This window comes from Salvia miltiorrhiza, chromosome 8 (genome assembly GCF_028751815.1).
Source record: "Salvia miltiorrhiza cultivar Shanhuang (shh) chromosome 8, IMPLAD_Smil_shh, whole genome shotgun sequence".
Lineage (NCBI taxonomy): Eukaryota > Viridiplantae > Streptophyta > Magnoliopsida > Lamiales > Lamiaceae > Salvia > Salvia miltiorrhiza.
In genome coordinates, this window is record NC_080394.1 from 25,950,204 (window position 1) to 25,975,534 (window position 25,331).

General features: G+C 37.9%; 1 protein-coding gene across 1 annotated transcript; it reads right to left on the minus strand.

Moving 5' to 3' along the window:
* Positions 1-1,739: 1,739 nt before the first annotated feature.
* Positions 1,740-6,888, minus strand: LOC130997286 (putative lipase C4A8.10). Its single transcript, XM_057922552.1, has 10 exons — positions 6,317-6,888; positions 5,937-6,004; positions 5,177-5,244; positions 4,827-5,060; positions 3,950-4,113; positions 3,770-3,825; positions 3,619-3,671; positions 3,422-3,539; positions 2,404-2,501; positions 1,740-2,094 (listed from the first exon to the last, which is right to left on the minus strand). Exons 1-10 carry the CDS (start codon positions 6,454-6,456, stop codon positions 2,023-2,025), a joined length of 1,071 nt encoding a protein of 356 aa, XP_057778535.1. The 5' UTR covers positions 6,457-6,888; the 3' UTR covers positions 1,740-2,022.
* Positions 6,889-25,331: the final 18,443 nt, after the last annotated feature.

Below are 25,331 nucleotides of genomic sequence, written 5' to 3' on the forward strand. Positions count from 1 at the left end.
GTTAAATACGTGGTTACATCATTAATTGGCTAAGTATAAAGAGGCTTACCAATATGAAATTATGCAATTAAATGGTGAGAAGTGGCTAACGGCAGATGATTACCCAATAAAATCACCATTAATGAAAAAAAAAATGCCAGGTAGGTCCAACAAGAAAATAATAAGATATCCTCTAAAGAAGAACCCTTCCAACTCAAACAAGCTTAGGAGAATTGTGGTACATATGACATGCTAGAGGTGCATGCAGCAAGGGCATAACAGTAGAGGATGTAAAAATGCTCCTGTCGACAAACCTCTGAAAATACAGGGTTCTTTCATTTTTTGAATGCTTCATGCTTGCAATATATGATTTGAACTTCATTTGGTTTCAACTAATAGTTCTTTCTTGTTGATGTAAGAGGAAAAAATGAAGACCTCGCAAAGCACAAATACCTGAACAGAGAAACTCACATGTTATGCCTCAACAAGCCAATGATAGGGCAAGAGCTGCAGCTGCAGACTTTAGAAAAGAACAAACCATGCTAATGCAGGAGCTGGTGTTTTAATGTGCGAATTTGGGAACATCTACGTGAGGATGCCATCTATAAAAAGACACACCTTTGTAATCCAACTGCACAACAAAAGAATAACATCACTGTTGACAATTCAAGGCCAAAGAGAGATGGCGTTTCAGCTTCCAAAAGCTCGATCACGACATGGAAACTCAAGAGAGTCGTAACTAGATAGGTAGAGAGTTGAACTCGTAATTTCTTGTTGATAAACGTAGTATTCTGAACTAATACTTTTTGTGAGCTGATGACTTTAACGATTAGAGATCTTTATCAGTTTCCAACAGAATATGAATTCTTTTTTGTTGAATTTGAATTTACTCTTTTAGACGGCAGTGTTTCACTTGTTTCTGTAGAAATTTGCCTTGTAAGATGGTTTAGTTAGTTACTTGTGCTATTGGTATTGGTTTTCACTATAACAGTTCATGTCTGTAGTTGAATTGTAGGTGTCATTAGTTGCTACTTATTCATGCCATTTGGTTGTAAGTATGTATTCTTTGGGCATCGGAAGAATCCATAGATATTTTTTGCTTTATTTCATGCATCTTCCAGCTCGAGTTGCTCTAATTGGTGATGCTGTCCTCGTTGAAGATGAAAAGGTGTAAAGTAGTTCAGATATCACAAGTTATTGTTAATGCTTTTAACTGGATATTTGTCTTCGTGATATTGAGATCTAATATTATTTGACTATTAACTGTGTAACTATCACAGGTTATTATTGTTAATTCTTTTAAGTTGCCTTCTCTTTATCTTTGATGAGCATATCTGAAATGGTATTTTTGAGAGGGAAATGGTTACTCAATGGGAAATTTATGGATTACCAGCTATGCCTTAGTTCTAGAAAGTATGGTATATTATCTCCCCAATTATAAGATCCCGATCAATGTTTTCTTCTGCAGATACATGTATCCATCTTTGAAGTGAAAAGAAAGAATAAAAAAAAATGAATTTTTTTGTTAAAATGTAGAAGAACAAGGCATTTAAAAACATAAATTTTTATTATTCCTCATTTTTCCATAATAAATTTATCCATAGAATACACCCTTATTACTTATTAGTGTGTGGAATAAATGTAATATGGAGTAAAAATTTCCACCAGAAAGAATCCTCAGTCTTTTTCTCCATCACTAAAAAGAATTCTCGTATTTTCCCTCATTTTTTCATAATAAATTGACAACCAAAGAGAACACATCCTTAAAAATACTCTCATATATATATATGGATCAATTTATCAATACATTTACATTAGTCGACAGTTGATACGTCAGAGTTCTCATAAACGAAATATTTCGTGAATTGGCATACAGCAATGACAAAAACGAACCAGCAGCCTGCATCGGTACTACTTATAACCATGATCATAAATAAGAGAAGATACAAAACCACATCCCATTTCCATATTTGTAGCTTCACCTTCAACGTACTAGTGTACATAACGCAGCAGACAACACCGAGATTCATTGGAGAAGCTCTCCTACAGAAGAAAATGATCGATCATATGTTGTATAACGTCTGCACCATCTGAATGAATGGATTGGTCTTTGACCTGCATCACAATTAATCAGCCGCAAAAAGATCAACCCCTCCTCGTCTTCAAAATACGAGCTATAATGGGTTTCCGGCAAGAGAAACTCATCAATGCTATGTAAGACCAAATCTCCATCGTATTTAGAATAAGTGAGCAGAGATGCTGATATGTCAAAAAATGAAAACAAGATGAATCTGCAGTGTTTACTGTAATCAAGCAACATAATAGCCCTAGATGAAGAAAATAATTTTAGATGTGCCCAAGTTACTGTTGAGTAACGGCAAATGCAGAGAGGGAGGGACCATAGAAAGATAGAATGAGACAGACCTGGATGATGCTATGAGCAGCAAATTTGGCCTTGCTATTGTGGAAGCTTACGTCAACTTTCTCCCACGACAGACGAGAGAGACCATTCACTAATTCCTCTGTTCAGAATAAGATTTTACAGCAACATTACGAATGAAAAAATCAGAATCAGGCAAACAAAAAAGGAAAGCTACCGACATAGACAAGGTTGTAACTCTAAAAATCTTATAGAATACATTACTATCAATTAACTCTAAAAATCTTATAGAATATATCATCAATAGTTGACCTAGAGAAGCAACACTAGAACAAACACCCAAAAGGAAACTAAAAGGTAAAAGAGATGGCAATGGTAACTGCATGTATTATGGAACTAGATAGCACAAATTATAGCCTGACAGGACAACCTCCGAGAACAAAATTGAATGTCTAATAACTAAGGATGCCAGCATGCAACAAGCTAGAACTTTTGGCAGACCAAGTCTTATGGTTGTTTATCTGGGTCCCAACGAATATTGGAGAGAACTCTGCTCAACTTTATCTCGTATACAAAAATAAGCAGAGAGATGAAAAAGCTAGCAATTTTTTTCTCAAACAAGAAAAAAAAGTTTAACGAGAAAGACTAGCAGCATCACTAAGCATAATGATAACACCTATATTTCAGTTGGCCAGAGCAGATAGGAAAACAAAGGGAAATATTTTCAAAAGTGAGGAATATGTAGCAAAGATTTTTTTCAACTATGTCAGCATCAGACAACAAAACATGCAGCAAACCTCTACTTTTTCTTTTGCCACAAGAATTACGCATCTCCATACTGCTTTTTGTAAAGTGGTTATTTAAAACATAAAGTCCCAAAATATAAAATATTCTTTTCTAATGAAACAACATTTATTAACTTTTTACTTGCAAAATAAACGAAAATGGCAACAGCACTCTGCTAGTAAGAAGTGAAAGTCGAAACGAGTGAAAAAGGCTTTAATCTGAGGTCAAACTAACAGAAAAATCTAAACCATCAGGAAGAAAGATGAAGTGACAAACCTTCGAGCTCATCTAAACCGTCATTCTCTACTGTAGGCTCACACATCTCCTTGGCATATGCCTTGCAGCGCTCTTCATACACAACATGGGGATATTTTTCATGAACAGAATCTTCCCACTGTCAAAAAGATCAAAAGTCACACAGAAGCAGTGAAATATGATAAGTCCTAATCATAATATCAGGGCAAAGGTAAGACCTTGGGTAGTTCACTATTGCGTCTGATCGACGATGTTCTCCAGCCCACGATATCTGAGTGATACTTCGTTAAGAAATACAAAGACGGTGCATATGGAACAGACAAAATAGTGCATAAAAATCGTAAATGGAAGGGTCTAAATCTTGGATACTGTCATAGCCAACATTTGAGTATGCTACTCTACGTTCAAAAGATCGTAAAGCAGACCTGCACAGCGAAGTTACAATACCTTTAGTTGTAGCATGAAATATGAATTCATAACGTGCAGTCTGTGCATCTAGAGCAAGCTAGTAATTTGCAATTCAATTCAAGGAGATTAGGAGAAAGTTACAAAAAACAGCCTTGTTGATCATCTTCCAACAGGCGTTTTAGCAATGGTGGCTTTCCTTCATCATCGTCGTTCATAAAAAGATGTCTGCCTGTTCTTCTAAATATCAAGTGAATTACACAGTTCGCAACTTTCTCAAAAGCAGGAACCCCAAAGAGAAATGGCACCTGAAAAATGTGCAATAACGAAGTAATGGCAAACTTCTTTCCATTTAAAAAACATAAGGTAGGGAGCAATAGAAAACCACCAAACACCAAAGACATAAAAAGGCTAAAAGGTAGTTACAAGATAGATTCATTTCTCAGAAACTAATTACAAGCTAAATTGTATCTAACCAATTATGACAGTTTTAAAGTAAATTGAACACTCTTTCTTCTCATGCCATGTACCATTATATATTCGATATAAATGATGTTCGATAGTGTATTTTCTCTCTCACAACATTATACTGAATCTATTTTCTTAATACTGCACTGAAAAAACGCTGCACCACGAATATTCTAACCAAATCAAATATCAGTTGCAGCTTAGGAGATTCAATTATTTATATTGCAACAAGTATCTCTACCAAGTTTAGTATGCATCCAAATAGCATCGTCCAGAAGAACTGACAAGTAATTTTCAGATAGCCTAAATTTGCTCAATAGTTTTGGAGTTGTAAAACCTCCTACTCCAAGGCCATACATCACAAAATTGACAGTTCAATATCAACAAATGTCACAGATACGATAACCACTCTCTTCTGGTTCTGGAAATATGCACAATAACGTGTATTGGTACACCACCTAACCATAGTTGTTACGTGCAAATGATTCAAAATTTTCTGCTTCTCGTACGAATACCAGAGAAAAATGAAGGCAATGAGCAGGGAAAGAAATACCTGCTTATTACCCCTAGAACCAAGATGAGGAGTCGCAGCAGTAATAAAGTTAACTGGTTCAAGACCAGCTATTTTACCCTTTGACTCTTCATTAGTTAATAGTTCTTCCCCATTTTCTTTTGTTGTAGGTTTATACAATTTCCCAATAGCATATCTTGCTACAAGGCCCCCGACAGAATGCGAAATAAAAGAAATCTTCCTCAAACTAGGCTTCCTTGCAATTACTTCAAGGACCTGAAATTCAATACCAGTTCAAAAATCAGACCACGGTAAAGAAACCCTATACCAAATAATATTCTTCTAGATATTAAGGCTGTGAAGTGGTAATGAAAAGCCATAACATTAATAACCTCATCAGCCAGTCGATCACCCATTACATCTACACCATCCAGCGTCTTCGCTGCATTGCGCTCACTACCTGCGGTTCAAAAAGGTTTTAAGAAAGAAGTGGGGAAAAAGAAACTAATATTTCTCAGTAGTAGAAGTAAGAAAGTTCAGAGAATAAATATCATACAAAAATGATAATTTCATGAGATGTAAATTAGAAATTCCATAATTGAATCACATTGAGTTGCAGACCAAAACCACCACACATCCTAGTCTCCTAGAGAATACACATATGTTCAATTATACTAATGGAAATGAAATTTTGCCCCATCTTACAAAATCACCGTGTATCCTTATGAATACACAGCATATTCTTCTATTATAATGGAAACAGAAAACAAAATCCCCTCATAAGCCAAGCAGGAAGTTCCTTAGTTCATTCTTTGACAAGTAGAATAGAAAACTAAAAAGGCTGCACAAATTTGTGCAGGCTCCTGTATCTGGTTTTTTTGTATAACATCACCTATGAACCATTCATAAAACTTAACCACAGAAACTCATGTTGTTTAATTAAATGCCAAGATACAAAGACCGAAGCTGCAGGACATTTACGTGCCATAACTTCAGATATGATAATATATAACTTATTGCTGGAACTAAATCGACTGACGCATTGAAGGACAAGGATTCTTCTTACTTCCAGAGTGGGAAGAATGGATTGCACAAAAGTAAGGAAGATCTCATTTGGGTCATAATCATTTTATATAGAAAGGAACAACTTACGGTGAACGAACACTTTATCAGGAAGCTGCTGAACAAATTTCTCGGCGGCATATTTCCAATCTGCTCCACTGTATTGACACGATCACAAACAGAAACAATATTAATAACAATTAAGAAAATCTTCAAATCCTAGAAATGTGTATGAGATCTCCATTAGTAATGCCTTTTACTGTCACTCTACACGAATTTAGCATCAATCAATCGAACAAATCAACCCCCTACATTAAAATCACGCTCGGGCAAAAAATCAAGTCCAGTCTTTCCAACCAAAGCAACTCCATTATTTTCACATTAAAATTGGATGCAAAATTAAAAATTATTTATATAAAAAAATCACAATCACAGACACTGACGCACATAATCCGAAGAAAAAAGATTACCTTCCAAGAATCCCGTGGACCAAGATAACGAGATGATCAGCGGAGAGAGCATTGGATTCTTTAGAACTGTAGACGTCCTCCCCTCCATTACCCGTGTCCGTCGAGCATATACCGCCGTCTCCGCCAATCCCGTTTTCCATATCACTTTTTTTTCTCAAATTTTCTCAAATTAAAGATACTGCATTCACTCAAGGAACATCCAATCCCAAAATTAAGGGTTGGAGTTGAGTTGATTATCAATTATGAATTATTATTGAGAGGGAAAAGGCAGTGGAGAGAATCTAGGAAGTAGAATCCAAACACAGTATAAAGCTGTCGACGGATTTGAATTGGAAAAAGTGGGTTTTGATATTTCGATAAGAAGAGGTGGTTGAAGTCTTAAGATCTCGTGCAAACGTGGCGTGGGCAGGCGGTTAAGAAACTTAACCGACGTCCTTGCTTTTACGGCTCCTGCAGTTGCAGTGACGATATTTATCTCGGAATTTTGAACGACTCGCACGCTACAAAATGGGCACATTCATACGTCTCCGACTCCGACATCAAGCATTTGGGGAAAGTATTAACTCAATGCGCCTTTGTAAATTCATGCACCGATAATAATTTTTTCTTTTATTGGTGTTGAACTAATATAATACTCTCATTCGTTCATGAAAGAAGTTCCTATCTTTTTTTTGGACGTCCATAAAAAAAACTTCCTACCTATTATTAGACTATACCTCACCACTTATAATTACTCTTACTTTTCACTTTTCACAACTCTCAATATTAATTACTCCTATAACACATTTTTACCACTCTCAATACACTCAACTACCTTTTCCCCACTCTCAATACACTCAACAATATTTTTTCTTAAAACCTGTGTCACTCCTTCCTAAAAAGTTCTTTCATGGACGGAGGAAATATTATATAATATAATCAAATAAAACGAAAAGACAATCATACAGACATACTAATATCTATTTATTTAGGGTTATTAATATTTAATTAAATACATCGATTTTGAATTGTTTAATTTTATACTCCCTCCGTCCCACGAATCTTGACACGTTTTCATTTTTGGGCCGTCCTATGAATCTTGACACATTTTCAAATAAGCTAATAATTATTACATTCTCTCTCCTACTTTATCACATTTATTACCTTCTCTCTCATACTTTATCATTTTTATTACCTTCTCTATCCTACTTTATCACTTTTATACTTTATTAACTACATACTTAAAACAATAATCTACAACTCCTTAATTCTCGTGCTGAAACCAAACGTGTCAAGATTCGTGAAACAGGGGGAGTACATAAATTTTGAAAAGAGTCCAAAAACATTTAAACTTTAATTATCATACATCTATTCTTGAAGGAATAAATATAATCTATGTGCGACCAATTCATAAAAATAAATAAGAAAAAAATCTTGTTGAATCCAAATAATAAGATAATAAGTAGGGCAACGCAATGCCTCTTTGAATGAAGAAAGATATATCAAATGATACTAATCAATCAACAATAGAAGTAAATCTTAAGATCACAAATTTGATTTCATGCTTCCGATAACCAACATTCATTATCATATTACTTGAATATTAGAGTCTAAACTCGACAAAAGATGTCATTCTGAAATATAGCATAAAAGTTTTAAGTTAAGAAAACGAAAGACATATAATAGCTAGTGCTACAACGGAAGTCAAAATATGGAGTTGAACTCAAACTTTAGCTCTGCCACATTATCACCAGCCAATCAATCTGAAAATATTTGAAGGTATTTGGGCTAAGTACTAATGTACTAAATGGGCATGCAAATTTTAAGACATTTCATATTTTTCATAAGAGCAGTTTATCTAGGCATTCATGACATAACCTAGAAGGTTTTAAAAACAAAAGAACTTCTAAGCATGTTAAAGCATTTCATTCTAGCGTGCTATTGTCACACACTATTTTACAATACTGTTGTGATCCCGGACCTTTAGCACTGTCGAATCTCTTACTCCTCTGATACTTGTTTTGAGGGCGTAACTGAAACAAGTTGAAATTGACCTCGGGACGCTACCCAGGTAGGCTTTACATGATACATGCTCCGAAATACATCCACTCAAGCACCCTTGTAACGCCTCTTACATGAGTTAATGCTCGATGGAGATAAACTCACTGAGTCAGCTAATAAATGTACATAATTCTCAAACAACATGTTAGGCCATAAGAAAGCCTCAATCTATTCATGATTTGTGAGTCTTAAACATAGCACAGTGCACAAAATATTTTATTGGATAAATAATTTGCATTTCATTAAATATTTAGAGCTTATTAGGCAAAGCCTCTAGTTCAAATCCTAATCTGTCAGCAAATAGTTGTGTTAATCCTCTTGATCCTCAAAAACTACAAGAAATTCTATTCTTAACAGGTCCCCTAAAGCTAATCTTATATCATAGTGGAATACTATTGATTCTTGATTCATCACGTCGGGTTTCTAAAATTTAGATTATAAAAATTGAAACTAACTCTTTGAGCTAAGGACATCAACAATACCCTTGCTCGACTTGTCTTTGATAATAAGATTTCTGAAAATCTATTTAAATCATACTCCCTCCGTCCACCAATTAAAGGCCTATATGAAAAAACACGGGTTTTAAGAAAAAGTGTATTTTTATTAGTTGAGTGGAGAAAGGGTCCCACTTTTTTTGTAAAGAATCTTTGACTTTTTGATTAAATAATGAATAAAAATTTACCAAAAATAGATAGGCCTTGTTTTTGTGGACGGACAAAAAAGGCAAGTAGGCCTTGAATTGGTGGACGGAGGGAGTAACTGCTTTCATTTGTAAAAATGAATAATGCAAATTATTTCATGCTCCATTCATATAATAAGTAATTACTCTTAATAATAATAATAATAATAATAATAATAATAATAATAATAATAATAATAATAATAATAATAATAATAATAATAATAATATGCAATCATTTTCTAAAATAATTAGACTCAAATTAGAGGCTCATTAAATAAATTAATAAGTGTTTGATCACTAATTTATTAGCAACGTAAACAGCAACTAACACAGTATAATTGTAGCAAATAAAAAGTAACCGAGTATCGTATCCTCGGGGACTGATAAACAAAATAACTCTAAATATTCCCAATTCAGATTTTCATAATATCCAGGCAACAGAAAAATAATGATTGAATAAAAAATTTAGAAAAACACAAAGCAAATAATAACATGGATAAATCAAATAATAAAACAACTAATCCTAGGGAAGTAAAGTCATTAACCAAATTCACACAATCAATCTATTAATCATAATTACCAGTTTAATCCAGTTATGATGAGAGATCACATATTTAATCAACTAGAAACATAGAATCCAGGTGGAGGTTGCAAAGCATTGTTGGGGTTGGAATAGGAAAAGTTTGGGTGATTTCTATTATTAGGATGAAAAGGCAAATTTCCCCCATATTGTCCACGCTGTAAATCCCATAATTTTTTATGGATATAATTGGCGTCTTCTACGCCTGTCGGGTCTCTCGCAGCTGGTTCAGGAGTGCCAACAGACAAGGCAGTGATCTTCGCATTCAGCTCTGCCAGCTGAGTAGAAATCAATGCCATAGAATCAAAACTGGAAGCAGTTGTCACCCTCTTCAACTGAACTCTTTCTGATGGCCATTGATAACTCGTTGCAGCCATATTCTCGATGATATCCATCGCTTCAGAGCTCCCTTTCCTTAGCAGAGAACCACTCACAGCTGTGTCCATATGCATTCTTGTACGTTCCCCGCAAGTATTGTAGAACATCACTACAATTGTGCCTTCATTGAATCTATGCGACGGGCACTTCCTCAACTTTTCCTGGTACCTCTCCCATGTCTCTGCCAGCATTTTGCCTTCAAACTGCTGGAACTGTATAATGTTCATTTGTAGCTTCAGGATAAATTCAGGAGGATGAAACTTGCATAAGAACAGAAGCACTATATCTTCCCATCTAGGATTTGCTCCCAGCTGCAGCGTCTGGTACCACGACTTCACTTTATCCCGCAGTGAGAAAGGGAAAAGACGAAGTCGGATAATATCATCCGAGGCTCCATTCATCTTTATTGTGCTACACAGCTCCAAAAACTACGCCAGATGCGCATTAGGATCTTCCACAGCATTGCCTCCATACTGGTTCTGCTGCACCATCGTGATCAGCCCAGTTTTCAACTCAAAATTATTCGCATTAACTTTAGGAGGCTCTCGTACTCATATTGATGAACGAATGCCTCATCAATCGCAGGCTGCTTCTGCTCCTCTAGCTTTTTCTGAGCTTCTAATAACTGTTGCAGCTGCTCAAGCAGAGCACGAACTTGTTCAGCAGTAGCCATCGTAACCAACTTCTCTCGCTTTATCTGACTGATATTACGACGGCACGAAGTTTCAATCTCGGGATCAAAATCTTCAAAAGGTAAATTCCGAGATCGTGTGTTCATGCACTACCTACAAAACTCCAGATGCAAGAATCAGTACCACAGGGAAAAAAAGAACATAAAATAAATAAAACAGTAAACGCCTGTATTACTGCTAAGTCCTATCAGAAATATTAAAGTAATTTCTACACAGTCCCCGGCAACGGCGCAAAAAAGTTGATCACTAATTTATTAGCAACGTAAACTGCGACTAACACAGTATAATTGTAGCAAATAAAAAGTAACTGAATATTGTATCCTCAGGGACCGATAAACAAAATAACTCTAAATATTTCCAATTCAGATTTTCACAATATCTAGACAACAGAAAAATAATGATTGAATTGAAATTTAGAAAAACACAAAGCAAATAATAAAACAAATGATCCTAGGGAAGTAAAGTCATTAACCAAATTCACACAATCAATCTATTAATCCTAATTACCAGTTTAATCCAGTTATGATGAGAGATCACACATTTAATCAATTACTCTCGCTAGAGCAGCAACGATCGTAGATTAGTAAATTCTTTATCTCCGTTAGGGTCTCAAGAAAATCTACTAACTCCCAAAAGCACATAAGAATAGCTCTCTATGATCCACCTATCTCCGCTAGGTCTAAAGGTTAAAATCATATCATACAAACCTAAATCCGCTAAACAGTTATTTCCACTACATCTCAAACCAAATAGCTACACATGCAAACTATTGATCAGATAATTCCTAAGAATTCACGCACCAGGAATTATGAATCATAAGCTGGAAGACAAATAGGTATTAACAAATTAATCACATGAATTCAGTTAACTATTACAAACCCTAGAATCAGATTAAAAACCTAGCCAGACATAGCAAAAGAAAACATAAACATTATTAAAAAGACAACAATTGAAAGAACTGAATTAAATCAAAACTCTGAATAAAACTGGTAGAATAATCTTGAATCTTCAATCATTGCAGAAATTCAATCCAAGCTCTAAAAACTGGAAAGCAATGAAAACTAAAAGCCATCAAACCGAGAAAATAAAGTTGTGATGAGGAGTAAATACTCACCAGCGCAGAATTATTACCATGCACTTCTTTTCCACCTTATCTACTAACGTTATTGTGTGTAACAATTAAGGACTGCGCTGAATTTTGTACTGAGGTCTCGGCGTCGGGGCTTCTGCTAGCGTAGAACTGATCGATTTTGAATGACCACTTGTTGCGTAGGTTTAACAGACGTGGAAGAACCATTTCCTAGACGGGCCCCGTGGGCATCATGGGGTCTCACCCGTATTTATCCGACCTATGCCTAGAGGTTCTATGCTGCACAAACAGCTTCCCAGAAGGCCTGCGCAGGCGAATCAGAACCTAATGGTAGTTGAGAAAGCTGCAAATCCGTTAGCAAAAGGACGAGCTACAGAAGATAACGACGGCCACCACCTTTCCTGCATGAGGAGTACGTGAGAGGTCAAATGACTGTTGTACCCTTCTCTTTTGTAATTCCTATAAATACATGTAACTGCCCATTGTGTAGGGATCTTTTTTAGACTCTCTCTCGGTTCTTCAAGTAATAAGAAAACATTAAAACTTCTGGAGTGTTCTTAAAGCTTTAGCCGTCTGAATTCTTTGGGAGGTCTTTAATAAACATTACTCAGGTTCTTATTACCTTTTAACTAGTTAATAGAGGATAGGAGATCTTTTTGTTTCACCTAGTTGGGAACCCTAAATAGGTCAAAAGAGGACCTGCATATAGGCGCAGAGGATAAATATAGTACAGAGCTCGAAAATACTGATAAAATCCAAAAATCCCGTAAAATCCCGAAAATTAAGAAATTCCTATCGGGCACTATTCACTGCTACGCGTGACTTTCTTGTTTCAGTCATATCTTCCTCGTCCGAACTCGAATTTGCAAACCGTTTGCGCCTAAGAATTCGTATCGAGACGAACTACAACTTTCATTAAGACCATCAATCCAAATTCAGACTCCATATATCTGTAAAATTCATCAAAGTACAAGCAAGTATCATGTTTCACAAGATAAAGCAATATAAGCACAAAACAATCATCCAACACTCAATTTCCTATAAAATTAACATCATATGAACACTAAAAACCATGGAAACATGATTGTTATCAGTGCCCCTTTTTCATGAAAATCTGCAACACAGTTAAATCCACTAAATCAACAGTCAGTGCTTCAATTTAAACAGCCATAGCCCAATTCAGAAATACCCCCCCGTCCCACTATTCACGGCACATAGCTTTTGGATACGGAGATTAAGGAGAAGAAAATTAGGGAATAAAGATGTGTGATCCTCATGTTTAGGATTATATTTAAGGATTGTTTATTAATAACATTTTGTAATTAACGCTAATGAAATTAAAATAATTTCAGATTTCCTCAAATACACTTCATCTCCAGCACCGGAACTGCCGACTTCTCTTCATCTCCGGCGTCGGCGACTTCCCTTCCCCTCCGTCGATTTACTTCGTCTATTCATCCTAACCCTCTCCAACAACAACAATAGACACACTCACAAACAATAACACACACATAGCTCGAACTGATTCCACCCAGTAGCATATTCTCAAATAGATCAACCAAGATACAAACAAAAAGTGATCTTTTAGTTATTGAAGACAAGAGAAACAAAAATCGAAACAAAAGAAACAAAAATTGAAACCCAATTATTGAAGACAAGATTTGCCTTTTAACAAGGAGATCTATACATCCCAAACCTAGAAACAAAAATCGAACTCTGCCGCGCCGCACCGCTAAGGTTTCTTCCCTCTACATCATCTTCTCGCTCAATCCGCTGCCGCTGCTTCATCGTTGCTATTCGTTGTATTTCAGAAAGGGCCGCGGCGAGTGCTAGCGCCGATAGTCAGAGAGGGAAAATAGAGGATGGAGGCAGTGCAAAACTAGGATTTGACAGGCGAACAAGGCGGCGCGGACGGAGGTGGCACGAAACTAAGGTTTGACAGGCAGAAGCGGGTGGAGGAAGGCAGAGCGGGGTGGAAGAAATGGAGGTTGTAAAGCGGCGCTAGCGGAGGAAGGTGGAGGTGGTGGAGGAAGGCGGCGCTAGGGCAGAGTAAGTGGAGGCTGTGGAGCGGAGGCGGTGGAGCGGCGCTAGTGGAGGGAAGCGGAGGAAGGTGGAGGCGGAATTGAAAGTAATGAAATAAAAAAGGGAATGATTTTATATTTTGGTTGAAGTCTGTTTTTTCATGGAAATTAGGGAGGGTTCATTAGGGAGATAATTAGTGACTTAATTAAGCTTAACTATCCCCTTATTATTTTCTAAAATAGAAACGAGCAATTTATGTTGGACAATCCAAAATAGAATACGAGCCATGAGTAGCGGGACGGAGGAAGTAATAAGTAGCAACCCAAATAAATTAAATGAGGCAGCCCCATCTAAAATTAATCGGCCCAAATCCTGAAATCCAAACCTACTCCTCTTTTCTTCTTTAACACTCATATGTTAAAAGGTCAGGAGAAAACCTGATGAATACTTCAACTGATGGTTGTGTGCTCTGCACTTAAATCTATTTGTAAGGGGGAAATTGATGAATTGGGAAGAACTTGTGTAGAATGAGAAATAGAAGACTTGGCTGAAGTATATGGATTAGAAGTGTGTTGCAATTGGCATCGTCTTTGTAAGAAATGGGTGGTGATGTTAAGTATTGAAAGAAAGGATAGCCAAGTAGGAGGGAGTTGTTCTGAAAATGTGTTGATGATATGACAATTAAAAACTGGCGAAGGTGGTTCCGGCCGACGATTAACTATACAATAATGAGAGAAAATACTAACCTGTAAAATCAAAGACTTTCACTTCCGACTACTACAGATCCAAGGTTCAACAAAATAGTCGTGGGATTCGAGAGAGTTTCAGTGAACGCTAGATTCTTGATCTCAGTGGAAGGATGTTTCAAATATTTTCCTTTTGTTCTTTTTGGGGATGAATTTTTAAGCAACAACCATGTTGTGTTTGAATTTGAATGTACGAACTTAAGTGAAATTATTGTTTTTGAAAGTTTAGTTGGTAAGGTGTATCTCTTTTAGGGGGTGTGTTCGTTCAGGATTTTAATAGATTTCTACAGACTTTTAAAATCTGGGTGTATTCGTTCAAGACTTTTAAAAGTCTATGCAAATTTGGGTGTATTCGTTCAAGACTTTTAAAAGTCTATAACGTTTAAGACTTTTAAAACTCTATGAAAATTTGGGTGTATTTAAAAATCGATGGATTTTAACATTGGACTGATTTTCATTGATTTCATTCAAAAAATGCACATGAACAAATCCGAGCTCGGACCACGAGAATTCGAAAATCTTGAAATGCCAGCGCCGACGGGGATCCAGCGGCCGCGGCTCAAAGAAGCCAGCGCCGGCTGGAACCCAACGGCCGCGGATAGCAGGTAGAAGAAGCCAGTGGGGCTCCCAGCGGTCGTTGGCACCCAGCGATTGCTGGGCGCTAGGTCCAGCGCTTTCTTGAGCCAACGGATGCTGGGATTTTTTATTTCAAATTCGTAAAAATCACGTCAAATTCATGATAAAATTCATCCAAAATCTGTGTAGATTCCTATTAGAATTCCAAAATACACAAAAGAATCTGTGTGAAATCCATAGACTTTTAAAATTCTTGAATTTTAAAAATCTACAAAATTCCTGTACGAATACACCCCCCTTAATCAATATATCGCAGATTCAAGTCATCATAAGAGGAAAATGAGAAAGTAGAGCAATTATCGATCATTATTTATATAAAAAAATAAAAGGGTTATTAGCGCGTAAATATACCAACTTTGGGGGTAGTTTGGTTTTGCACATGAACTTTGAAAGGTGTAAAAAAATACATGAACTTTATGTTGTAGCAATTTTATTACAAATTCAAATATAAGATATTCAAACTCCATAAAAATCTTACGATTTACGGGTTTAGAGATGTCTTATACGATAACTTTTTGAGATAATCCTATACAATGTCACAAATTCAATTTTTGCTCAAATTAAAGCTGTCGTGACAAGTCGAGATATCGACGTGTATTCACCGGACGTTTTAAAAAATAACATCGTATAGGACATCTCTAAAAGATATCGTATAAGACATCTCTAAACCCGTAAATCGTAAGATTTTTATGGAGTTTGAATATCTAATATTTGAATTTATGACAAAATTGCTACAACAATAAAGTTCATGTATTTTTTTACACATTTCAAAGTTCATGTGCAAAACCAAACTACCCCCAAAGTTGGTGTATTTAGTTTCCAATAACCCAAAATAGAATAAGGATCTAGTGAAAAATTGAAAATGGTCAATAGATGATTCTCCATTCTTATTTTATTACTTTGACTATTTTCGATTTTTCACTAGATCCTTATTCTAATTTATATATATATATATATATATATATATATATATATGGGATAATTGCATGAAAAAACACCAACTTTGATCAAAATCCAAATTTAACGCAAACTTAGGATCTTCCAATTTAATACACCAACTTCCAATCTTGTCCAAATTTGACACGGCTCAATGTTTAAAAATTCGAAAAATGACCCCTTTTTGAAACTAATTACACAAAGACCTATTTATGTTGTAATTTGGGACATCCAAGCCCAAAAACCTTTATATCCTTATGATGTTTCTTCTAAATTATATATCCACGCTTAAAATGGTATATCGGCTGGAAACTTTCCTCGTGCCCGATAGATTACTTTGTAATCTGGGTCTGGACTGTGAGACAATGCCACGTACTTTTAAGCAAAGAACCAGTTTAAAAGATCCCTGACCAAAATGGTATCAGAGCGGGTTTTTATAGAGGAATTATATATTTTTTAATTTATTTTATAATTAACCGATGTATGGGAGGAGACTCCATTAAATTGGAATGGATCCGGACGAATGTCCGAGATGTCTTGTTTACAGGATTTCTCTTCAATCCATGAAGAGAGAAAACGACCGCCTACTGGGCGCATTACGAGTGTATTGTCGAGCCCTAGCGGTTCACATAAACGAAGACGAGGAAACTATACGTGAAATCATCACGTACATCCAGGGATACCTTGATGCCCTATTGGAGAATGCCGAGGCCATATCGGCAAACAGACGAGCCAGAGACAACCTCCATCAACAATATCATACTTGATGGAACCAAAAGACAAGGCGGGAGTAGCTTTTCCAAGCTACCACAAGATCGAGCCAGACTCTTCCGAGAATGTCAACCTACGGGAGATTCAAAAGACGGTGGAGTATTACGGCAACAAGCTGTATGACCTACCGATGGAGATGAGCAAAATATCACTTAAACAAGAGGAAATACTAACCCTCTTGCGTGATATCCAGAAAAGAATGGAGGAGATCGAAAGGCGAAAACCATGTTCCGGAAAAATTCGGAATCAATGGTCCAAAGACCCAACGCATCTATCTTTATTTGAGGCAACACCCAAGGAGTTGCAGCCGAAGGACATAATCCGAATTATGAAAGGCAAATATCATGAATAGCCTTGACAGAATCGGATTAGAAGATCTACAAGAGTTAGCAGAATCTTTTGCTAACCTCAATATGGTTGATCTAAAGATGAACCAAGGAGATGAGGTTCCCAAAACCGAGCCTCAAGAAGGAGAATCGTCAAGGAAAGGGTCAGCTCAAGATAATGCAGACCAGTTCCAACGAACCAGACGACGAAGGCCTCAGATGCAGGATACTCCTGTAGGAAAGGTCACACTAGAACCAATCCATCCATATGGATTGATTCTCAACCTCGACGAAGCCAGTTTCAAAGAATGGGAAGGTCTCATCGACGAATGGGCTTCATCATTAAAAGTCGTGATTGCCACAATTGATTACGACAAAAAAGAATTTGCCAGAGTCTTCGAAGCTAGCTTAGCAGGCATGGCAAAACAATTCTGGGAGAAATTGGAAGTCATGACAAGGGAGGAGTTGTTTAGTAGCACGTCAATGTATGACATTATTAAAGAAACTACTAAACAAATTAAAATCCATTTTTTGGGAATGGGTTTTTTCGAAGGATCCGCAGAAGAGAAGCGCAAGAAATATCAACAGACACTTTACAATCTAAGATTGATGGTGCTAGAGCCAAAAGCTCTCGATGAATTTCTGCGCCTATACACCCTATATGTCCGTATGGGGGAGGTTGAAGATCAAAAGGCCATGGACCTCTTCTTCCCAAAGTTTCCAAGTCCATGGAGGGAGATGCTCATCAATGAGTATGTTTCACCAGGAGGATATCCACTTGATAGCGCTTCAAGAAGGATGTCTTATGTCCACAAGAAGCTGTCCGAATGGTGCCAAAAGGCGGCGGACCTGAGGAATCTCAAGAGATTGAGGAGACTCAACAAGAAATCTCCATTGATGTGCGACAACATTGATCTTCCAACAGAGATTGGTGCTGAGTTGCTGTATCAAAGAAGGAGCAGAAAGAAACATAGGTATCAACCCTATGAAAGAAAGTCCAAAAGGAGTTCTTGGAAGCCAAGAACTATGTGGACTAGACAGAAGGCACGCTCCTACAAATCAGGCCAACGGAGCGGACCATCAAGAAACCGATTTTCAAATCAAAAGAGAATCCCGGTGAGAAAAACTTTCAGGCGTACTCAAGCCAAAACAAATGAAAGTTTTAAAGATTGCAACTGCTGGACGTGCAGAGCAAAGGGGCATATTTCCACCAATTGCCCAGACAACAAGATGAGGAAATTCGAATCCACACCGGATATCGAAGACGCCATATACCACCAGGAACTGATACCCGTATATCAGTTCAAAGATATATCCTCTGATGAGAGTATATATGAGCAGGAAGAAGTCTTTAGTTCTGAAGATTCGGAGATGACCGATGGATCAACCGGAGACGAGTCAGACTAAAGAAGAACACGAGGTCCACCACATCCAGAAGGAGGATCAGAATGGATTCACTAGCCATTTTCTAATTCCACAGGAAGAAGTGGTAAAGAAACTCGTGAAGAAACTCAATAGAGAAACCGGAGAGGTACAGACCTATCAAGGGTTTTCCAATGGAAGATTGAATCGAGTTTTTAATAGCTTGATTCCATCCAAAAGGAAGCATCATGTCTATTTTGAGGTTACAAACCAAGAAATGGCGCTTCCAATTGAGATTACAAGTAATCAAGTGGAGATCCAGCTAATTCCAGCCGAAGATATTATGCAGGATCTTAAGAAAATGAAGCCAGAAGTCGCAAGCACGATAAAATGGATTCATATTGGAGCAATTCAGTTGGTAATCAAATCCTCCCTTTCCCCAGGGACGGACCAACCAATTGATGTCGCACTTTGCGACAAAAGAATCAGATATGCCTCAGAAGCAGTTCTTGGAGCCTTTTCGGGCAATCTCTATGCCAAGAGGATTATAACAGAGTTCTACCCACAAATCTCTTATAATCTGCAAGACTCATCCTTTAGCCGAGCCCTGACCCTCTATCAGGACTATAAGAAGAAGGAACTCATGACAGGGGGAAATAGGCCATACTCATTGACTTATCAAGTCTCGTATGCCTTATCAAATTCCCATCACACAGAGTTATTTCTGGGAAAAAGGTTTATTGAAATTCCAGAAATATTCAAGGAGGTAGCCAAGGCAGTCAATCCAAATCGAGTGGGGATTCCTCAGATCGGAGAAATCAATATCGATATTGGAGATAAGCAGGTGCTCAGCCATACCCAGAGTCTCAGACTGGGAGCACCAAGGCTATCATTCCAAGGAAATAGGCTAACTTCAGGGCCTATAACAAGAAGTTTCTCTCAATCTTATGAGAGAAAGGCGATTCTGGAAACACCAATTCAGGACATGAGAGTCAAGCTTAAATGTCCCGAAGGATGGAGACAGGTTTCCACAAGATTTGATACAACTAACAAGGAGAACAAATTTCCTTGTAGTTCGTTGTATTATTTGGCAAATCCAGGAGACAACCGATACATCAAAATTCTGGAAGTTGGAGGCTTTGAAATTCAGACCGAAGGCCAAGCCGGACAAGAAGCGGACGTCCTGATTTTAGGACGAGATTTCCTTGACAAATATAAGCCATGGTCATGGAAATCAGGAGGAATGGAGGTCACAATTGGACGCCAGAAATTGATGATCCAATGACAAGTCCATTCTCGATATACATCTCTGTAGGGATGTTGTACGAGAAATTCAAAGCAGAATATTTTGCTGCTTATGTGGATTCAGGAGCAGGAATCTGTACAGCAAAACGAGGAGTTTTTCCAGCAGAAGTGGAAGAAGATCTACCTCGAATTGCAGGAAGGGATTTCTCCAAAAAGATCTTACTTCTATCAAAAGGAGTGAGACAAACGGAAATATTGATCGGCGGAGCAGGTCAGACACCTTGGTACAAGGTCAAGACCCCACCAATTTATTTCCATGATACCGGAGCAGATATATTATTTGGAAATAATTTTCTGCAAAGCTTCAAGCGGTACATACAAGACAATGAAGCCAGGAGGCTAGTGTTCACAACCAATTGTGATCACAAAATCATGGTACAAAGGCTCAATGGAGCTTTTCATCGTTCGATGCCAATCAAATTTCGCAGCAAGCGTGGTGATGATGGCAGACTACGGAGACCCCAAATGAAGGATCAAAGGAGATTCGGAGAAGTTTTGCTCAAATGTAGAACGGAGGGATTCCCAGATCTCTCCGAAGAAGAATCTCAAATCCTCAAAGTATCCCTGATATCACACAAAGATATCAAGGAAGAAGAACAGGTGTCCATTACCGACGTCAAAAGGAGAATCCAGAAGTGTTACCACGAGGATCCTTTGGCATGGTGGGACAAGAACCAGCTCAGAGCAACCTTGAAAGTTAAAACTGGAAGGGAGCATGAGTTTGTTAGGTTCAGACCTATCCTGATGAACACTCAAGATCAACAGGATATGAGGACTATAATCAAGGAACACCTTGATTTGAAGCTGATCGAACCAGGGAAGTCGCCTTACAGCAGTCCTGGATTTCTGGTGAGAAATCATGGGGAGATCAAGCGAGGAAAGCCAAGATTGGTCATTAATTATAAGGGGATTAATGACATTCTTGAGTTCGATGGATATTTCATCCCAAGCAGAGAACACCTTATCAACTGCATCAGAAGTGCAAGGGTTTTCTCAAAGTTCGATTGCAAGTCAGGTTTTTACCAGATTCGCATGGAGGAAAGGAGTAAGAAGTTCACGGCCTTCTCAACTCCACAAGGACATTATGTCTGGAATGTCATGCCAATGGGGTTAGCCAACGCGCCTCAGATATTCCAAAGGAAGATGGATAATCTCTTCAAAGATTATTCTTCGTTTATGTTTGTTTATATTGATGACATTCTTATTGCATCAAAGAACATTCATGAACATATCAGGCATCTGGAGATCTTTGCAGATGTTTGTCAACAAGAAGGACTAGTGCTGTCTGAAAAGAAGGCAGTCATAGCCACCAGAAGATGGAATTTCTGGGGATTGAGATCGATGAATCTGGGATAATTCTACAAGATCATATTGTGGAAAAAGTCCAGGGATTCCCGGAGGATCTCAAGGAGAAGAAGCAGCTCCAAAGTTTTCTCGGGGTTGTCAATTTTGCAGGGATGTTTATCAAAAACCTTGCAGAACACAGAAAGGTCTTCAGTCCACTACTGAAGAAAGATGTTCCATTCATATGGAAGGAGGAACATCGAGAGGGTATGAAGAAGTTGAAAGAGATTTGCAAAAATCTCCCGAAACTCTCAATACCACAAGACGAGGATGACTTGGTCCTCTACACCGACGCGAGTGATTTCTGGTGGGCAGCTGTGCTTACAAAGATCACCCCTTATGGAGAAGAACCTTGCAGATATTGTAGCGGTCTTTTCTCCGACAACGAAGCTGTGCGATGGCACATCAACGAGAAGGAATTCTTTGCAGTGCGAAAGGCGTTTAAAAAATGGCCGCTTTTCTTACTTGCTAAAAAATTCATTTTGAAAGTTGATAACACTAACGTTAAAGCTTTCTTAACTAAAAAGATAGAATCTAAACCTGAAAAGGCTAGATTACTTAGATGGCAAGCAGAATGCCAATATTATGATTATGATATTGTCATCTTGAAGTCTGATCAAAATGTTCTTGCAGATTTCCTTACAAGGGATGGAGCTCCCTGAAGTGGAGGCCATCGAGGCAAAACAGGGGCAGCTCTTTGAAAGTCTAGAGTTGCTACAACAAGAATGGGAAAAGTGTGTTCTACACACCAAACAAGAGGGAAAGATACAAGCGGCTGACGAAGCCCAAGTATCCAACCAAATCAATGCTTGCTTCATGAAGATGTTCAATCTTCAGGAAGTACTCAACAAGCCGCTCTTGCGCGTTATCCAAGATAATCGGATTAAAGCAATGCTTTCCGTACAGGGCGGATTACCTGTAGCAGGGGATTCAAGTACCCCTAGTACAAGTCCTGAGACAATGGTTTCACAGCCAGACTCTCGAGGAAAAGATGTTGTTAAGGGGTCACACCCTGAATCAACATGTCAACCCTCCACCTCTGGGGTAAAAGAGGGAGAGATCAATCTTAGGCCTATGACAGACCAAGTTAAGGTTGATACTGACTTTATTGAAATTTCTCCTTCTTGGCAGATGTACCAGGACAGGTGGGAGAAACTTCTCACAAGAAAGGAAATTAATCCGGGAAATTGCCGGGTTGATGTTGCCGGAAAATATCCAAGGGTTTGGACGACTCCAGGAGCCAATCCAAACGATGTCAAGGAATGGTATGAGTTTGGGGCTTTGGCCTCAGTTTATACCACCACCCCAGCCTTCACCGAAATCAAGGGTCTACCCAAATGGATCCAGAAAACGGTGTTTGACACATGGGAGAACAACGAGTCCCTCAAAAGGGGAGATGTTCTGGAATTGTACTGTTTCAGTGCAGCGCCAGAGCCAGTTGGAAAAGGAATCCGTGAAGCTTTCCACTTCATCAAGCTTCGGAGACCTGATACGGAAGCCCTTAACCGGATCAAAGTTCCCGACTTCCAGGCCGCAATCGTCTCAACATTTACGGAGGATCAAATCTCCACTAGACGAGCATGGGGTCTATGGGTCTGTCTCACAGAGATGGACAAAATGAAGTCCAGATTCAAGTTCTACCAAAGCTCAGATCTGGGAACGTTCCTAGTTAATACCATGACAGGAACAACAACTCATTTTGCCGAACAATCCTTCGAGAAGAAACGGCAAATGTTGTGGGAGAACAAGATTGCGGGGAGCCAGGAGACTCGTCGCAAGTTTTGCAATATGGCTCATCTGGGCCATTGGATCGAGAAAGTCTGCGATCAATGCTCATCGCAGAAGGAGCCGGAATTCGGCAAAGGATTCTTTCCAAAGCCGGACAAAAGGAGGTTCCGGTCTGATGAACATGATAAGCATCAGACTCCGAAGGGAAGGACACCTCGGGCACCAAAAACAAAGTAAGGTGGCCGACAAAGCTAAGTGAATCATGTGATTCACAGCAAGAATCGCACCCACAAAAGAAACGACAAAAGTGGGTGGAATGATAGGAGGACCACTCAACAAACGCTCCAAGACAAACGTGAGTGGAAGGAAAAGTAGCCGGCCCCTACCAGCATTATCACAAAGAGATAAAGCGAGGGACCAGCACCATGTGATGACACTGACAAAATGTTGGCAATCAAGGCCGACAAAAGAAGGTGAATGTCATATTCAAGAAAAGAGGCCACAAAGATGGAATCCGAGGCCACCAACCGAGCAATTATAGAGGGGATCAAACCTCTATATAAACACAAGTGCTGGAGAGAAGAGGGGATCGAAAAATCAGAACACATTTTCACACACCACTTCCTCTCTCTAGAAAAATTATCTTTGTAATTTTAATTTTTAGTTTTCAAAGTTTTTCAGTTTTAGTTTTAGTTCTTTTAATTTTATGTACACAAGTATTAGCTACTATGAGTAGCTAAACAAGTTAGTCTCCTCCCTTGGGGAGTATTTTATGAAATAAATTAATTATTATATAATTCCTCTATAAACGCTTAGTTTTTGTCCAACTATTCCGGTTAAGTAAAAATATTTTCTTTATTTTTCCAACAAAGTATTGAGTCGGCACTTAGTGAAGGAGGAAGGTTGCAACCATCTCTTGCGAGTGTGTGGTTGGTGCGTGCCGTGTGGGCAGACGAGCAGTAAAACGCAACAAGACTGACTCCTGAAGAAGACCAGTCGACAAAGGTATAATGTTGGTTAAATTTAAGATTTATTTTGAAGTGTTACGGAAGCATGTTGGGCCTGATAAACTGGATTTATTCTGACATTATAATTTTAGAAACTTATAAGGATTTTTTTTGCTTTGAAAAGAAAACATTTGGGGAATTTGTGTTATATTGGTTAATAATCGGGGCAGAATTCTAAATAGAGAAAAGCTGGCGTGTCAAAAATGGACAAAACTCTAAGTTCATGTATTTTATTGGATTTTCCTAAGTTGTTGTTAAAAATGGAATTTCTCCATAGTTGGTGTATTTACACGCAAATTTCCCTATATATATATATATATATATATATATATATATAAGCTAAAGTTCAATGAAGAAGGCCTAAATGTAAGAAAGAAGAGAGAAGTAATCTAATCCGTTGATCTTATCTAATCTAACAGACATGATTTATTCACGCCATGTTCAACGGATTTTTTCGTTGAACATATGGGGGGTCGAAACCCAGAACCCCCAAAAATATTGTATATGTTCACGAATGTTCAACGAAAAAATCCGTTGAACATGGCGTGAACAAATCATGTTCGTTAGATTAGATAAGATCAACGGATGAGATTACTTCTCTCTTCTTTCTTACATTTAGGCATTTTTCATTGAACCTAACCCTATATATATATATATATATATATATATATATATATATATATATAATGATCAATAATTGCTCTACTTTCTCATTTTCCTCTTATGATGAGTTGAATCTCTGATATATTGATTAAAAGAGATGTGTCTTACTAACTAAACTTTCAAAAACAAATAATTTCACTTAGAGCATTCACAGTGGGATGACTTGATAGAAGGGGGACCAATGAATAAGGAGGCCACAGTGGGATGACTTGATCTCTTACCTGATCTTTTTAGTTTTGATTTTTTTATTTTTTCATTTAAATTTAATTGCACAAATTTAAATAACACAATTTAATTAAAAAACAAATTGCATTAATTTTAAAAACCTAAAAATTACATTGAAAAAAAAAACCTAAAGGCATAATTTAAAATTACTTAAAAAAACTATAGACATAATTAAAAATTACATAATAAAAACCTATCTAGTCTTCACCGCCCCTTCTCCGAGGTAGAATCTCCGCCACCCGTTCCTTGTGCCATTCTAACTGCTCCGTAGTCATGTCGGAAGTCTTCATGAACATGACCCGATCGTCATGGATCTCCCTTTTGAGGGCATTCTTTTGGTCATACATCTCCATGATTCGCGTAATCTTGATGTCGGACCTATCCAACATCTCCTTGCATTCGGGTGGAGCCTCCGAGGCTTGCGATGCCGACGCCTTCCCCTTCCCCTTAGCCGCCCTCGCCGCCGCCTTCGCCGTTTTGTT

Coding starts and splice junctions, on each gene's coding strand:
- LOC130997286 (XM_057922552.1), bottom strand. CDS start 6,456: ATGGAAAACGGGATTGGCGGAGACGGCGGTATATGCTCGACGGACACG. Junction 4,114..4,826: donor GTTCTAGGGGTAATAAGCAG/GTATTTCTTTCC, acceptor CACATTTTTCAG/GTGCCATTTCTCTTTGGGGT. Junction 3,540..3,618: donor GCAATAGTGAACTACCCAAG/GTCTTACCTTTG, acceptor TCTTTTTGACAG/TGGGAAGATTCTGTTCATGA.